At 40.8% G+C, this 17,249-nt stretch overlaps 1 protein-coding gene across 9 annotated transcripts in view; it reads left to right on the top strand.

Annotated features, from left to right (window-relative positions):
• Positions 1-17,249, top strand: part of LOC129825060 (triadin-like) — a 55,249-nt gene that overhangs the window by 28,599 nt on the left and 9,401 nt on the right. For 5 of the 9 annotated variants that reach the window (XM_055884802.1, XM_055884798.1, XM_055884804.1 and 2 more), the window contains 22 exons: positions 1,179-1,223; positions 1,395-1,436; positions 1,696-1,740; positions 2,050-2,088; positions 2,189-2,236; positions 2,490-2,546; positions 2,729-2,776; positions 3,564-3,944; positions 4,196-4,237; positions 4,323-4,361; positions 4,578-4,607; positions 4,693-4,740; positions 4,827-4,874; positions 4,985-5,032; positions 5,137-5,181; positions 5,259-5,327; positions 5,577-5,720; positions 5,836-5,877; positions 7,841-7,873; positions 11,756-11,806; positions 12,568-12,798; positions 12,904-12,933. In XM_055884802.1, the coding sequence (XP_055740777.1) occupies positions 1,179-1,223; positions 1,395-1,436; positions 1,696-1,740; positions 2,050-2,088; positions 2,189-2,236; positions 2,490-2,546; positions 2,729-2,776; positions 3,564-3,944; positions 4,196-4,237; positions 4,323-4,361; positions 4,578-4,607; positions 4,693-4,740; positions 4,827-4,874; positions 4,985-5,032; positions 5,137-5,181; positions 5,259-5,327; positions 5,577-5,720; positions 5,836-5,877; positions 7,841-7,873; positions 11,756-11,806; positions 12,568-12,798; positions 12,904-12,933 (1,605 nt within the window). The remainder of the gene's footprint in view (positions 1-1,178; positions 1,224-1,394; positions 1,437-1,695; positions 1,741-2,049; positions 2,089-2,188; positions 2,237-2,489; positions 2,547-2,728; positions 2,777-3,563; positions 3,945-4,195; positions 4,238-4,322; positions 4,362-4,577; positions 4,608-4,692; positions 4,741-4,826; positions 4,875-4,984; positions 5,033-5,136; positions 5,182-5,258; positions 5,328-5,576; positions 5,721-5,835; positions 5,878-7,840; positions 7,874-11,755; positions 11,807-12,567; positions 12,799-12,903; positions 12,934-17,249) is intronic. The other 4 variants (XM_055884805.1, XM_055884799.1, XM_055884801.1 and 1 more) reach the window with 4 other exon arrangements.

The following is a 17,249-nucleotide window of genomic DNA, read 5'->3' on the forward strand; positions in this document are numbered from 1 at the left end:
TCTCAGTGTGTAAAAATGTGTAGGGCGGCAGGTAGCGTAGCGGTTAGAGCGTTGGACCAGTAACCAAAAGATCGCTCGAATGCCCTATGGAAAGTACTGTAAACTGTGATGCATCTATGTATACTGTAAATGATATGCACCAGTGACGCTGGTTTCACGTTTTTGCATGTTTTTGTAAGATTTCACTTGAAGTGTTCAGATGATGTGTGTTTTTGTCTTAACATGTTTGTAACTGGAAGCACGTTGAGACCTGAGAGCATGGCAGTATTGAAGCTTGCTGCAATAGGCACAATGCTGGCCCCTGCTGTTTGAAAAGAGGCAAATCTACATTGGTGATGGATACAGTATGTCTATATCTATACATTGCGTCGATGTGTTTTCTGTTTGATAGTGCTATGCTAGATAGGCACATTATATGAGTATTGCTTCATAAAGTATGCACTCTTGAGTTGTTGACTTTGTAGAATCTCAAGTGTCCTATTGCTTGTCTGAAATGACCTTTTTCAGAGTAAGATAAAAGGTTAAAGACAATCAAAATTGAATACTGGTCTAACACATTCATATTAAATGTGTTAGCTGAGTCCGAGCCTAATTTAAAATGTATTAATAATATAATTTTTCAAAACTGAACTTTGTGACTTGTTTGACTACACCAATTTTGTCATCCACAGTTAAAATGGCCACTCCCGACAGGAAGAGTATGTGTTGTGAAGCTGATATAATATTGCTTTGAAAGTAGCTTTGAAAGTAGCATAGAGACTAGAGGCGACGGATGAACCAATTCAATCTTAGTGCAAATCTGTTGATCTTTATACTAGTGGAGGGTCTTTCATTCTCTTCCGGTTTGATCAGGTATCTTTTCAAAGTTAAAGATGGAACAAAGATTGAATTGTATATTCTTGATGGTTTAACTGCTTCACCTCTTTGCTACATTTGACATAAGTAGTTAGCTGTTCAATATAATAATGCCAATGATGATCTAAGCTATTTAAATGTTCACACATTTTTCTTTTTCATAAATTTTAAAAAATATAATATGGTTTTATTATAAAACAGCTATACATGCCTGAACGTGTTCTCAAAAAGCTTGCGTCTATCTTTGGCATGCAACTAACAGTGCAAAGCAAGAATGCGGATACAATGTTCCCTTATGTCATGTATTCTGCGTTAATTTTCAGAGGCAGAGCCCCCTAAAAAGGAACCAGTAGTGAGAGCTAAGAGAGGTACTGTGTGACAACTATGTGTTTTTTGTACTTTTACTGTGTATTTTGAATGTTGATCATACAGAATATTAGGTAAGGAAGAAACATGCTGAAAGTAATAGTTGCTCGATATATGAGAAGAACATCAATGACATGTATTCATTATTGATTTTCCCCTTTTCTGTCATAAAGAGCGTGACATGTGCAGGCCAGTTGAGAAGCCAAAAAGGAGAGGTAGGAATCCACTCCGTGTGCAGCTCATTATAACATCTCTGAAATAGCAGATGAAAAAATGTCTATAAGATGAGCGGCAAGTGGCCTTATGCAATAGCCTACTATATTGCTGCATTTCAAATGAATAACTGGGAAACGCTGTTTGCAAGTTGTTTGAATAAAACCAAACAAAACGAAACAATTAATAAATGTAAATATTCTAAGATCACTTTGCATGTGTGGCTGAATCTCTGTAACTCCAACTATGTCATTTAACCAGAGGCTGCAAGGAAATTGGAATTAGAAGCGGCGATCAGGAAGAGAGGTGAGACATTCTGAAATACAGTACAAGCCCAAGATGAATGACTTAGCCGTGTATATGTAAACATATATTCAAATCTTCCTCAATGTCCTTTGGCTGTACACTGCAAAACAGTACATACTTCTGTGTAGTTAGATGGAGGAAAAAGTGTATTCGATGATTAAAAGGTATTCTTTCTCAGTGCCTACCACCATTCATCAGTTATAGTGGGGAGATGAAGGTCTTTTAGAGCGGCTGAGGTGGAAAAAGACTTCAAAGTCAACTATCAGATGTAACCCCATTGTACCGTACCGTTTCCCTTTCCCTCCTTAGAACTAAGACTTAAAAAGGAAGCGAAGGCCACAAAGGAAGGTAACTCAGTCATGCAATAATCACACCGTGGTTTTAACAGTCCTTCTGTAAAGGTACTTGTGTTATGTTTGTCCAACGCCTCTTTTTTATCACATTGCAGAGTCTCAACATGTAGATGCTGGGGTGCCTGCACCTGCACCCGCGCCAGGTACATTTGTAGAGATAAAACATTTAGATACTGTAGCACTGTGTCATCTTAGGACACATTGCAGCAGTACAAGAGAACATGCAAGAATGAGAGAGATCATACAGTAGATACGAAACAGACCACCTTTTGAGCATGTTGTTTTTCTAACATGCACTTTAATAAAGCATTCTTTCAAGCGAAAGGTTCTTGAATCCATGAAACATATCATAACGTATGTAGGTTCTGTATGAATGTGCGTTGTTGTATATTGCAGTTCCCGCCTGTCAACCCACACAAGTCTACTGGCCATCATCAACTCCTGGCTGGTATTGTAAGTATACACTAACGCTCTAAAGCACCCCCTGAATATACTGTACAATACCAGTGGTATTTGTTTTTCTGTATACTGTATGTCACTTTTCTATTGCAGTATAATTCAGTCCTGTACATGTGCATTGTAATATATCCTTCTCAATCTTGACTGAAAAGGTGTTGATTCCATTTATCTTCCAGTGCATCATATATTCACAGACAATCCATTTCCACCTACAACTATGACAGGTATTTGGTATTATTTTAATTCTTGCCAATCAGGCATTTAATGTCAACATTAACAATATTTAAATGTGCCTGACATTTTGTGCTGTTATTTGGGCGAAGAGTTTCTCCTGACCATATGACTACACCAGGAAAACCTCCAGGCCCTAGTTACTAGGGCTGAGAGTTATTTGCGTCATAGCCTCTGTTTACTGTATGTCCTTATGGCCTTGTATAGGTTTCTAATGATTATCTCTGGGTGAACATTTGAGTAGTGTTAGCAACAACCATTTAGAAAATACTACAGATTTACATCTTTAAACTGTTTTGTACTAGGTTCCTTTATTGGTCTGTCAGCTCCTCGAGTTACAGTGGCTTTTCCCAGCAGTCTCTTGGTGTTTCCTGGTGCTTCTCACCTCAAAGATCTTGTGGTTACAAAAAAAGAAATACATGTAAAAGCCCTTTATTATTTTAAATTACATTCTGTCACATGACTTTTCGTGCACCATATTTTATAACTTCAGTACCATTTAAGTACAGTACATGGTTACCAAGTATGCAATGAAAAGGCATTGTACATAAAAGTCTAACTGATCTGTTTTCTTGCTCTTTAACATTATTTAACATCCCTGGTTTAGTCCCTTGTTGCTCACCACCTCAGCTACTTTTTTCTCCTTGTCGTCGCATACAATTTTAACTAGCTAACCTGTTTGATTTTATCTAGAGTTACATAATACATGATGAGATATGTCATCTGGGTCCATTTGAATTTACAACTTTTTTTTATCATCTCCACTACCAATTCCAACAGCTCCTCCAGCTCAGCCATTTTATCAAGCTCCTCCAGCTCAGCCATTTTATCAAGCTCCTCCAGCTCAGCCATTTTATCAAGCTCCTCCAGCTTATCAAGTTTATCAAGCTCCTCCAGCTCATCCAGCAACAGCTCAACCAACAGCTCCAGTTCAACCAGCACCAGCTCAACCAGCACCAGCTCAACCAATAGCTCCAGTTCAACCAGCACCAGCTCAACCAGCTCAACCAATAGCTCCAGTTCAACCAGCACCAGCTCAACCAACAGCTCCAGTTCAACCAGCACCAGCTCAACCAGCACCAGCTCAACCAGCACCAGCTCAACCAATAGCTCCAGTTCAACCAGCTCAACCAGCACCTGCACCAGCTCCATCGACTCAAGGTAATTATTCTCTCAGAACTTAAACTCAGTAGCTGACTTAGTAGCTGATATTGGAACTAGGTCATCTTTCTCTAAAGGGATAGAGTGCTTGCAAATAATATTAATATTCCTTTTCCACACAGATAGAAACAATGCTTATATTCTCTCCATGTAAATTAAAATGCTCATATTCAATGCCATATTTTTTATTTATTGACCCTTGATACTGTGCTTGAAAGGAAACTCTTAACAGACTGTTTTTGCCATTGAAGAACCACAGGCTCCCAAAGAAAAGGCTGCCTCCACAAAGACGGGTACGAACATATTGTGTTGATTCAAAGGGATACACTTATATAACTTGTTCATGTCTGATCGGAACACATTCTTCTTCACTCTTAGTTCCAAAGGAAAAGACCAAGGCAGCTGCCTCAAAGACGGGTAAGAGACTCTCTACATACCAAATCATCCTTCACACTAACTGAAAACTGTATATGTTCAGTACTTGTTATGTAAATGAACTCAATGGTAAGAGTTTCAGTGTTAGAAGTTACTTCAGGTAAAGGTAAGATAGCTGCTTATAAGTATTACACCATAGTAGACACACATCGATCAGATGTTCTACTTATATTTTGTCAATCATACATTTTTTTCCAGAGTCTCCTAAAGGAAAAGTTAAGAAGCAAGGTAAGAATTTGTACAATTGAACGGGATCATTTCTTTCTGTATTTAAATACAGTTAGATAGTTTATATTTGTTTCTTTCCTTCTAGAACTTGTGGTGTCCAAAGGGAAGTTCAAACCAGCTGTTGTAAAGAAAGGTACAGATTTTGGTAGTACATTATTAATAACATGCTGCGTACTTGACTTTTATTTGAAAATGTTGACCATGATATTTTCATTACAGAAGCTGTTGTCTCTGAAGAAAAGACAAAACCTTCCATGACAAAGAAAGGTACTTCAGTGTATGTTGTAATGTGTATACACAGACATTTTATATATGTTTACTTTTTAGAGTTGTTCAGTGGGTGAATTTAAGTTTTTGGTCTGTGTTCTTTGTTTCAGAGGTTGTTTTTTCCGAAGATAAAGCTAAGACAACAGCTGCCAAGAAAGGTAACAAATATATGTAGCTGCTATGAGATTCTCAGAGCAACATTGAGCTGTATGAATACTGTACTTTGAATGATGAGCATATTTTGCATTTTCCTTTGTCTCAGATCCTGTGGAAAAGGACAATGACAAAATAACTCCTACAAAGAAAGGTAACATCAACTTAGATCAAGTTATTCCAGTCAACAAATGAACACATGTTCTAAGTGTGGATATATTACTATTTTAGAGCCTGCAATCTCCAAAGAAAAAGTCAAGGCAACCACTAGCAAGACAACCACACCCACTACCAAGAAAGGTAATACTGTATTTCACAAATGTTAACTTGAGTAAATGCTCACTATGAACTGCAGTTAAACACTTATTACATGTATTGTTTCTATCAGAACCGTCTACTGCAAAAGCCAACGCCAAATGGTTGCTTGTAAAGAATGGTATAGCGCTTCCTACATCCTGCTTGGCTTAATTAACTTGTTCAATCAGGAGCCTTATTATCTTTTTGTTTTATTAGTATGTAATGTAATAAATAATAGAATCTCTGCACTAGTTGTTTTGGAACCCGAGCACCCTAAAGAGAAAGCCACTCCAAGAGTCCCCACTATGAGAAAAGGTAACCACACAAATGTAGTGGTGCCAATGGTAAAAGCCACCGCAAGAGTTGTCGCTATAAGACCCATATCTACAAAAAAAGGTAACCACACAGCAATTTAAATGTTTTTCACACTAAACACACTAAAAACAGATTATTTTCAGGTAGATACAATGAAAATTGGAATCAGGCTGTCTAACTGTTCTCACACTTTTAGGTCCTGCAGTGAAGGAGAAGCTAACTAACGCACCTGAAGCAGGTACAGTAAAGTGCACCACTCCTATCTGTTAGTGTGTCGAGCAGAAACGGACTATTATGTCTTTCACTGTTTTCCTTTTGCATTTTTACTACGTGGTACATTATTAAAAACTTCTTCCCATCAGCAAAAGAGAAACCGAAAGCGGCAGAGAGAAAAAGTAAGAATGAGTTGACTATGCTTCGAGTGGACTTTTGAGTCATTTTGGAAACAAACAGGTTAACACTTCAAGGGAAGTTAGAGGTAGTTGCGAGCAGATACCCATAGACTTCCAGTCATTGCGCTAATGCTAGTTAGCATTGGCTGGCGAACTCCCTTCATACTGGACACAGAGACATAAAAATGGTACCCACCAATTCATCTGACTCTGGGGAAGTTGTCAAAATCCTGAAGTATCCCTTTTTAAACAGCTGAAACAGGGAGGTGTGCTTGTGACCTGGACCTACAGCGGTTTAACAGCTCTCTCCCATGATGTACTCTAGCACCTAATGGTTATGAAACCTATTGAAGCCTATTAGCAGAGTGGGAGCTTGGTTTTGTGCACAATATATAATATGCCACTTGCAAAATCCTTCAGAAGGATGCTGCAACATCTCTAATACATCCAGTATTTCCTCCAGCTATCTCTGGATGTTAATAAGACTGTGCTGTTCCATTTCCTCTGTTGGTGAATACCGTCATCACGTACACAACCCTGCATCACGTTACTATAGCAACCCTTCGCCGAGGCCCACAACACGGATGGGTTTATTTACTCACTCAATTACTGTATTGGCTAAACAAGTATAAACAACCTCTGTAATCCAGCATACTAAATAACTGAATACGTGTTCTGCGGAGCATGGAGCGATCAGGTCATGTATGTAGGATTGAGTCTCTCATACAGGCATCCTGATTGTCTCCACACTCTCCTGAGCAGTTAAATGTACGGTTCAAATGTTTACCTGACATTTATTTTTTGTCTACAATCAGCATATGTTCTGCTCGTTCCACCCAATGCCTAATTTCCTCCATCTATCTAGACCATTACCGTAGGATCCCTCTCTGAATTACCTCCCTGTATATCGCCTGTGGTTTGTCTGCACGGTAGAGCAAAGTGCTTATTTACTGACCTGGGTAATGGGTTTGAAAGAACTTCACTCCAGATGTACAGTAATTCCCTTCAAGGACTTAAACCCTAAAATCAAACACAAACAGTGGGACATCTGTGAAAACAAAACAAACATGGTTAACGATATATGGCTTTGCTGTGTTTTGACTACATTGATGATAGGCATACAGTAGGGTGAAATAGGGTGTTATCTGGGTATTACATATCATTTTGCATAACTGATTAATCTATTTTCATTAGAATATAGAACTGATTTCAACAGTTTAACTCCCTTATCTAATTCCAAAGAAAGAACCTGGTAGCTTTGTGAGATTCTCAAAAGCTTGCCTTTAACCCTATAAACGACACTTCCGTGCGATTTACCCTGGCTTTACCCTGAGGCTGTTTACACCACCCAAAGATGAATTTAAAAAGTCCCCTTTGCATTGTTTCATAGAGCTTAATGCTGAAACTTATCTTGTAAAGGGTCACATGTTGGTGTTATTGTAGAATGTTGTGTAGGCAAAACAGGTAGCTATGAAGGAAAATTTTATCTGTGGTGTTTCTTAGATTGGATTCTTATTGGGGTCAAAACCCAGATTCCTATTGTATGTCTTACTGCACTGCAGGCAATCCATTGTACAGGACCGAACCCGATTTATACGTTCCCACACAAGGTTTGGGAAAGAGTATGCATAGAGTATGTGTAATGTAACATCTTCAAGCAGTTTTTTTATAAAAGACGGGAATCTATTTGGATTTGTAATATAGATGGACCCGATGACTGCTGAGATTGGCATGTTCCTACTGTTTGACGTTTTCACAGCTAGATTAGAATAAATGTATCTCATATATCTTTCCTCCTTGCGTAAGAAGAAGAGAAGGTGAAGGATGTGAAGACATCAGACGGTGAGTTCTGTTCATATAAAAGTATATAAATGCTTTGATCTAGTTTGAATAGATGCTGCTATTGAATTAAAAACGGATTAGATGTTATGAAAGCTAGCTACCATAGCAACATCTACGCAGTATACCGTATCTGTTTACACAACTACAAACAGACTCTTCTTGTATCTTTCAATAGAGTGAACAGATATTACAGTTCTTATTTGACTAAGCCTCATCCTTTAGCTATGGGGTATGTGGGATGGGCTGCAACGTCTTATTGCACAGGCCAACAACACTAGATTCCATTGGGGGGGGGATGTTCTAATGCGTGAACCAGTGGATTCTTGATATTCTAGTCCCATCCCTTCCTGACCCATCTTCCCAGTTACTCTCTTCTCGCGTCCTGTGTGATTTGCCTCACAGTGCACATTGAACCTTAAGCAATACTTAATCCTTATTGTCAGTATGATGGCTATCTACATGTAATGTATGTACAATATTAAAGCAAAACTGACTGATTTACATATCTTTTAAGACCTGATTGATCAGCAGTTACTTTCTTTTAAATAGTTGTTGTAGTCATGCTTGTGTTCACTGCCATGTCCTTCCCACTCTCTGCACTTAGGGTATGGTAAACAAACATACAGTACAGTATATATACTGTACCATATACTCTAACACTGTTGGTAATGCACAGCTCCAGTGTGTCCCCTATATTCATTTAGCAACGGTGGGCCACTCCCAAAAATGTGATGTAATTTTTGGGGGGGACATTTTGTAATACATTTTCGGGATGATAAAAAGTTTCCAGTGCAAATTTATGCTGCTATTGAATAAAAAAAAAGGATTAGATGTTATCAAACCTAGCTACCATAGCAATGTCTATGCTGTATATCTGTTTACACAACTACAAACAGCATCTCCTTTTATCTTCCAATAGAGTGATCAGATATTACAGTCCTTGTTTGACTAAGCCTCATCCTCTAGCTGTGGGATATTTGGGATGGGCTGCAACCTTTCATTGCCAGGCCAACAACACTAGATTCCAGTAATGAACTGATCTGAGGAAAAGTGGAAATCTGGTATTGACCATGTGAAATGCAGCCTATATCAAAGTGCGGCTGCCAAGACTTTTAATCAATAAACCTGAGGCAAATGGCTCAATTTAATTAATGACCTCAGGCCAACTAGAGTGATCGATCAATAGATTGTGATGCAGCATTGAGTTTTTCCATGCCATTTCAGTCCCTCCTTGACATAAATACGTAAAAGACTAGAATTGTTTACTGCATGCATAGTTAATTCTCCAAGTTTTATTGACGAGACGTGTTAACGCAAGATGCACAGATTGACTTATAGTTGTCATTAAACATTTTAAATGCTGTATGTGAATGACTTGTTCAAATTTCAACTCAAAAGCTGTTTACATAATTACAGTTGAATAATACATTGTTGCTGAATAATGTACATGGTGTAAAGGCAGTCAATGTTGTTCTCCTCCTCAAACGAGGAGGAGCATGGATAGGACCAAGATGCGGATTGAGGGAAATAAGCCATCTTTTAATCAAAACAATACACTACAAAACAACAAAATAAGACTAACCTTCAACTGTCCTGTGAGGACACAGGAACAAACACCCACAAAACCCCAGTGAAACCCTGGCTGCCTTAGTATGACTCTCAATTAGAGACAAACGAAAACCACCTGTCTCTAATTGAGAATCATACCAGGCCGAACACAAAAACCAACCTAGAAATACAAAACATAGACTACCCACCCAAAACACACGCCCTGACCAAAAACACATACAAAAACAACATAAAACAGGTCAGGACCGTTACAGAACCCCCCCCTCAAGGTGCGAACGCCGGGCGCACCAGCACAAAGTCCAGGGGAGGGTCTGGGTGGGCAGTTGACCACGGTGGTGGCTCAGGCTGAGGGCGAGGTCCCCACCCCACCATAATCAATCCCCGCTTCTTTATCCCCCTCCCAATGACCACCCTCCCACTAACCCCACCTAAATGAAGGGGCAGCACCGGGATAAGGGGCAGCACCGGGATAAGGGGCAGCACCGGGATAAGGGGCAGCACCGGGATAAGGGGCAGCACCGGGATAAGGGGCGGCAGGTCCTGGCTGTGGGACTCCGGCAGGTCCTGGCTGAGGGACTCCGGCAGGTCCTGGCTGAGGGACTCCGGCAGGTCCTGGCTGAGGGACTCCGGCAGGTCCTGGCTGAGGGACTCCGGCAGGTCCTGGCTGAGGGACTCCGGCAGGTCCTGGCTGAGGGACTCCGGCAGGTCCTGGCGGAGGGACTCCGGCAGGTCCTGGCGGAGGGACTCCGGCAGGTCCTGGCGGAGGGACTCCGGCAGGTCCTGGCGGAGGGACTCCGGCAGGTCCGGGCGGAGGGACTCCGGCAGGTCCGGGCGGAGGGACTCCGGCAGGTCCGGGCGGAGGGACTCCGGCAGGTCCGGGCGGAGGGACTCCGGCAGGTCCGGGCGGAGGGACTCCGGCAGGTCCGGGCGGAGGGACTCCGGCAGGTCCGGGCGGAGGGACTCCGGCAGGTCCGGGCGTAGGGACTCCGGCAGTTCCGGGCGTAGGGACTCCGGCAGTTCCGGGCGTAGGGACTCCGGCAGTTCCGGGCGTAGGGACTCCGGCAGGTCCGGGCGTAGGGACTCCGGCAGGTCCGGGCGTAGGGACTCCGGCAGGTCCGGGCGTAGGGACTCCGACCGGTCCGGGCGGAGGGTGGGAAGGTGGCGCCGGATATACCGGACCGTGAAGGAGGACACGTGCTCTTGAGCACCGAGCCTCCCCAACCTTACCAGGTTGAATGGTCCCCGTAGCCCTGCCAGTGCGGCGAGGTGGAATAGCCCGCACTGTGCTATGCAGGCGAACCGGGGACACCACCTGTAAGGCTGGTGCCATGTACGCCGGCCCGAGGAGACGTACTGGAGACCAGATACGTTGGGCCGGCTTCATGGCACTCGGCTCGATGCCCAACCTAGCCCTCCCAGTGCGGCAAGGTGGAATAGCCCGCACTGGGCTAAGCACGCGTACTGGGGACACCGTGCGCTTTACCGCATAACACGGTGTCTGACCAGTACGACGCCCTCTTACTCCACGGCAAGCCCGGGGAGTTGGCTCAGGTATCCAACCCGGCTTCGCCACACTCCCCTTTAGCCCCCCCCCAAGAAATTCTTGGGTGAGCCTCTCGGGCTTCCAGCCTCTCATACGTGCTGCCTCCTCAATCCACCGCTCCTGGGCTGTGGCTGCCTTCTTCACCTCCCGAGAGCGGCGATTCTCTCCAACCCTTCCCCAGGGTCCTTTTCCGTCCATGATCTCCCAAGACCATTCCTCCTGTGTCCAGTGCCTTAGTTCTTTTTCTCTCTCCTCAATCCGCTTGGTCCTGTTGTGGTGGGTGTTTCTGTAAAGGCAGTCAATGTTGTTCTCCTCCTCAAACGAGGAGGAGCATGGATAGGACCAAGATGCGGATTGAGGGAAATAAGCCATCTTTTAATCAAAACAGCAAAACAATACACTACAAAACAACAAAATAAGACTAACCTTCAACTGTCCTGTGAGGACACAGGAACAAACACCCACAAAACCCCAGTGAAACCCTGGCTGCCTTAGTATGACTCTCAATTAGAGACAAACGAAAACCACCTGTCTCTAATTGAGAATCATACCAGGCCGAACACAAAAACCAACCTAGAAATACAAAACATAGACTACCCACCCAAAACACACGCCCTGACCAAAAACACATACAAAAACAACATAAAACAGGTCAGGACCGTTACACATGGTGCAAAACCTTTATCTGATCCCGGCATACACTAAATGCTTGTAAATGTATTATTGTATTATTATTGTAAATGTACTTATGGTTTATTTTTTTCTTTCAGCCAAAGCTAAAGCCACACACTCTGTGAAGACAGCCCAGCCCACTAAACCACGTAAGTAAATATTCAATCCCGAAGCAAGACATCTCCTTTGTTTTGATAAGCAGGTCACTTCCTGTCTTTTGTTTGTTTACCACGTGAATCCATGTGGGGCTTAATGCATTCCTTATCTTGCCTAAACCTGGAGAAGCCACAAAGAAGTGGTTTCAAGGGTTTGAATACATCTGTCATGCTAAATAGCACCATCAAATGCATATATTTTTTATTATTCATTGTTTTGTTGAGGAGCTCCTTGTCCATGGATCAGCCTTGTAAATGTCATATTCTAATCACTGGATGCCCTCTTTTTCTCTATTATAGTGTTTTGTAAAGCGGCACATTTTTATTGAATAGCATGCCACGCATAATGGTATAGTATTATAGTGATAGGTTGACTACATGCCAGCATCAGTTAACTTTCTCATGCTTATTAAACACAAAACACTAGTTGACAAGAAGAAATTGGATCCTTCAAACGCCATGGCTTTAGACAAAGGCCCGGCAGAATTACTTTGGGTACTCGACAGCACAGATCTGTTTTGAATAAGCGTTGCATGATTCTCTTTCACATCAATCATTATATACATTTTCCCGGAACAAACAACACATGAAAAATAAAATCAGTCACTCGTCACTTGATTAGAGAGGACGTTTATATGCATGGCAAAACTGCAATTACAGCCATGTCACTTTGTGTTACAGTTTGAAGAGAAAACGTTTGAGATTATAAACAGAATTTGAAGAACAGGTTAAATGGCATTTGTATCATCTCATAGATAAAGCTAAGAAGGCTGAAAAGACTGAGAAGGCTGAGAAGACTGAAAAGACTGAAAAGACTGAGAAGACTAAGAAGGCTGAGAAGGCTGTAAAGACTGAGAAGACTGAGAAGGCTAAGAAGACTAAGAAGACTGAGAAGGCTGAGAAGACTGAGAAGGCTGAGAAGGCTAAGAAGACTAAGGCTGAGAAGGCTGAGAAGACTGAGAAGAAAGCTGTAAAAGAGGCTCAAGGTATGCTGGCTCAAAGTATCAAATGATACCTTTCCTCAAGCAGTTCATACATTATTGATGTCTTTTGATTATTTATGCTTGATTATTTGTTCCCTATGATTTCAGAAAAAGAAGTAAAGACCCCTGGTAAAGCAAGTGAGTAAATACCAATGCCTTGTGCCTGTGCTTGATTCAAATGAGAGATACGGATGTAGCATGGTGGTGCTCTGTCTAACCTAATGATTTTTTTTAACGGAAGATGGGAAGATATGATAATTCTAATGAAGATGGGAAGATATGATATGATTTACTATTTAGGATTATCTCAGTGTGTGGTGCCAGACTAGTAAAATCCAAATGTAATGCGTAAAACATTTACTGCTACAGTAATCTGGAAGTGGGAATCATAGATATGTGATTTTTTTATGATTTCATATTTACACATCATTTATACAATTGATGTAATGTTGATCATATGCAAATATGATTTTTATTAATTAGCTACTGTAGCAACAGTTTCCCTTGCAATTTCACGTTAGAATTATCATATGTTTACAATTTCTAGAGATTGGTGCAGAATCTTCTTTAGCTTCTACTCAGGACTAAGGTAGTAGCTATATCTTCCACTCTACTGGTCAACTCAAAGAGAATAGGATTCTCTCTCTACTGTTAATTGCTCTGTGGTGATTTATTGGGAGTAAATTCATTATGTTGATGATGTGCTATTAAACACTGTTCACGGAGCCAGCATTTAGTTATTGAGAGAGATTATGCCTAGTGATAAATAGTAATAACACTTACTGGATTTTAAACCAAATGCATTAAAGACATTAGGGGGATGTTCTAATGCGTGAACCAGTGGATTCTTGATATTCTAGTCCCATCCCTTCCTGACCCATCTTCAAAGTCACTCTCTCCTCACGTCCTGTGTGATTAACCTCACACCGCACCCTGAACCTTATGCAATACTACATGTACTGTATGTATAATATTATAGCAAAACTGACTGATATATATATATTTTAAGACCTGCAGCAGTTGCTTTCTTTTAAATAAGGGTTGTAGTCATGCTTGTGTTCCCTGCCATGACCTTCCCTCTCTCTACACTTAGGTTATGGTAAACAAACATACAGTACAGTATATATACCATGTATATGTTTTATATGTTTTGTATGGGCATACTGTATATGGTGGAAACATATATACCCATAAATGCTTATATATGTATCCACACATATAAGTGGCAGCTTCATTAAATAGTACCCACAAAACACCAGTCTCAACGTCAACAGTGAAGAAGCGACTCCGGGATGCGGGCCTTCTAGGCAGAGTTCCTCTGTCCAGTGTCTGTGTTCTTTTGCCCATCTTAATCTTTTCTTTTTATTGGCCAGTCTGAGATATGGCTTTTTCTTTGCAACTCTGCCTAGAAGGCCAGCATCCCGGAGTCGTCTCTTCACTGTTGACGTTGAGACTGGTGTTTTGCGGGTACTATTTAATGAAGCTGCAAGTTGAGGACTTGTGAGGCGTCTGTTTCCAGCTACAATAGTCATTTACAACATTAACAATGTCTACACTGTATTTCTGATCAATTTGATGTTATTTTAATGGACAAAAAATGTGCTTCTCTTTCAAAAACAAGGACATTTCTAAGTGACCCCAAACTTATGAACGGTAGTGTATGTCTCATACAGTATATGTTGAAATATACATGAATTGGCCCTTTTCATATATGTGACATATATTTCTGCCTTATATTCACATACAGTACCAGTCAAAAGTTTGGACACACCTACGCATTCCAGGGTTTTTCTTTATATTTACTATTTTCTATATTGTAGCATAATAGTGACAACATCAAAACTATGAAATAACACATATGGAATCATGTATTAACCAAAAAATGGTTAAACAAATCTAAATCTATATTATATTTTAGATTCTTCAAAGTAGCCACCCTTTGCCTTGGTGACAGCTTTGCACACTCTTGGCATTCTCTCAACCAGCTTCATGAGGTAGTCATCTGGAATGCATTTCAATTAACAGGTGTGCCTTGTTAAAAGTTAATTTGTGGAATTTCTTTCCTTGATGCGTTTGAGCCAATCAGTTATGTTGTGACAGGGTAGGGCTGGTATACAGAAGATAGCCCTATTTGATAAAAGACCAAGTCCATATTATGGCAAAAACAGCTCAAATAAGCAAAGAAAAACGACATATGTTTGACACATAGTATTGAAATGTTTATTACATTAATGTCCCTTATATGTCACAATACATGTTAACAATATGTGTTAACATATATGTTTCAGGAGTATTATTTCAGTGATACTTGGTAATAAAACATTAGGAAAAAATGACACAAAACACAAACCTAATTTAATCCTATACATTACATTTTTTCTCTCATCGCTTCTCAATTCAGCCATTTTACTGTTTTAAGCCGTTCCCGCTTGTCCCTTTGTTGCATCCGGGAAGCGCTTCATGACAGCATCTGTGGTGGGAAAGAAACAAATGTAAGATAAAGAGAACATAGAACAGTTAGGGGTTGGGTTTGGGCTCATACATCAATGTGAAAAGATTCAGTTTAATAAGAAATCCTTGACCATTAATGCCCTATTTACAATGATTGACTTGTAAATTGAATTAAGGGATAGTTCACTTGTATACACCTTATAGCCGGTCAGATTGTTCCTTACCCTGAAAGTAGTCTATGGGCCAGTAGGAACTGTAATCGATAATTCAAAGTTGTTTAAATAGTCACTATTAACTTGAGGGGATATAGCCACAAACATTTAACTTAGTCAAACGTGTGTTTTTTTGTTAGCCATCTGACAATTTGGTGTAAAAAAGTTAACTATCCTTTTAACATCTTCACTTATATTAAATAGAAATTGACCCCAACCTGTTATGGGGTATTAATTTTTAAAGGGATACTGACAGATTTCGAGATTTAGGTCGTTTTTCTACTTACCCAGAGATTAACTCATGAATACCATGTATATCTCTGCATGCAGTTTGGAGATGATTGAAGTTAGCATGCCATGAGTGATGTCATAGTCTTTTTTTAAATATCATGACTATACCCGCACACTGTCAAATGCTCATTCGAAATTGATGAACAAAAAACTACTCGGCAGTTATTGCAGTACCCTTTTCACTTTTCCTCCCAGTCTTCTCTCCTTTTAGCTTTGCCACCTATCATTTTTTCAAATGAAATAAGTGTGTCATAAATAATTCTCCAAATCATAATGACACAGCCAGATATTCAAATTTGAGTTAGTTCTGAAGATAATGTATTTTTTTTCACCTTTATTTAACCAGGTAGGCCAGTTGAGAACAAGCTCTCATTTACAATTGCGACCTGGCCAAGATAAAGCAAAGCAGCGTGACACAAACAACAACACAGAGTTACACATGGACAGTGTGTGCAAGTGAAGTAAGATTAGGGAATGACAATGGCTTATCTGTACAACACTACAGATAATACATACATAGACATACTGTACCACAGCCATTGTCGCATAGAATTGGAATGAGTAAAATGGACATTCCCACCCGAAACAGTGTTGGTTTGGGTGAACCTAGCCTCTTCCTAGAAGCCTCTTTTCACAGGCAATGTATCTCCGACACAACGCCTGTTATCCGTATATGAGCAGAATGTCGGCCCAGGTTCACCTAGTTCCATCCTCTCCCACAACCCGCAACTGGACTTCCTCTCACTACCATATTTGGTGGTGAGAAAACATTCTAAACTGATGCTTCAGCTTTATAGATCCTGTGATGTGTCTGGGTTCGCCCTTCTGTCGGTGACCACATAAAGTGCATTCGGAAAGTATTCAGACCTCTTGACTTTTCCCACATTTTGTTACGTTTACAGTCTTCTAAAATTCATTAAATAAAACAATTCTACACACAACACCCCTGTTACGGCAGATTTCCTCCTCTTCGTCTGAAGAGGAGGTGTAGGGATCGGACCAAAACGCAGAGTGGAAAGTGTCCATGTTTTATTATGAAATAAACTGAACACTACACGAAACAAAATAACAAAGAGAATCTACCCGAACAACAGTCCCGTGTGGCACGAACACTGACACGAGATACAAACACCCACAAACCACACGTGAAACCCCGGCTGCCTAAGTATGATTCTCAATCAGGGACAACGATTGACAGCTGCTTCTGATTGAGAATCATACCAGGCCGAACCCAAAAAACCCAAAAATGAAAACACACATAGACAACCCACCCCAACTCACGCCCTGACCATACTAAATAAATACAAACTAAGGGAAAATAAGGTCAGGAACGTGACAACCCCATAATGACAAAGCGAAAACAGGTTTTAGAAATGTTTGCACATTTATTAAAATGAGCAATCGGGGGAGAAATCCTTGACCATTAATGCCTGATCCAGTGGTCAGGGAGGTGACCAAGAACCTGATGGTCACTCTGACAGAGCTCCAGAGTTCCTCTGT

The sequence above is a fragment of the Salvelinus fontinalis genome, chromosome 27, assembly GCF_029448725.1.
Source record: "Salvelinus fontinalis isolate EN_2023a chromosome 27, ASM2944872v1, whole genome shotgun sequence".
Taxonomy (NCBI): Eukaryota; Metazoa; Chordata; class Actinopteri; order Salmoniformes; family Salmonidae; genus Salvelinus; species Salvelinus fontinalis.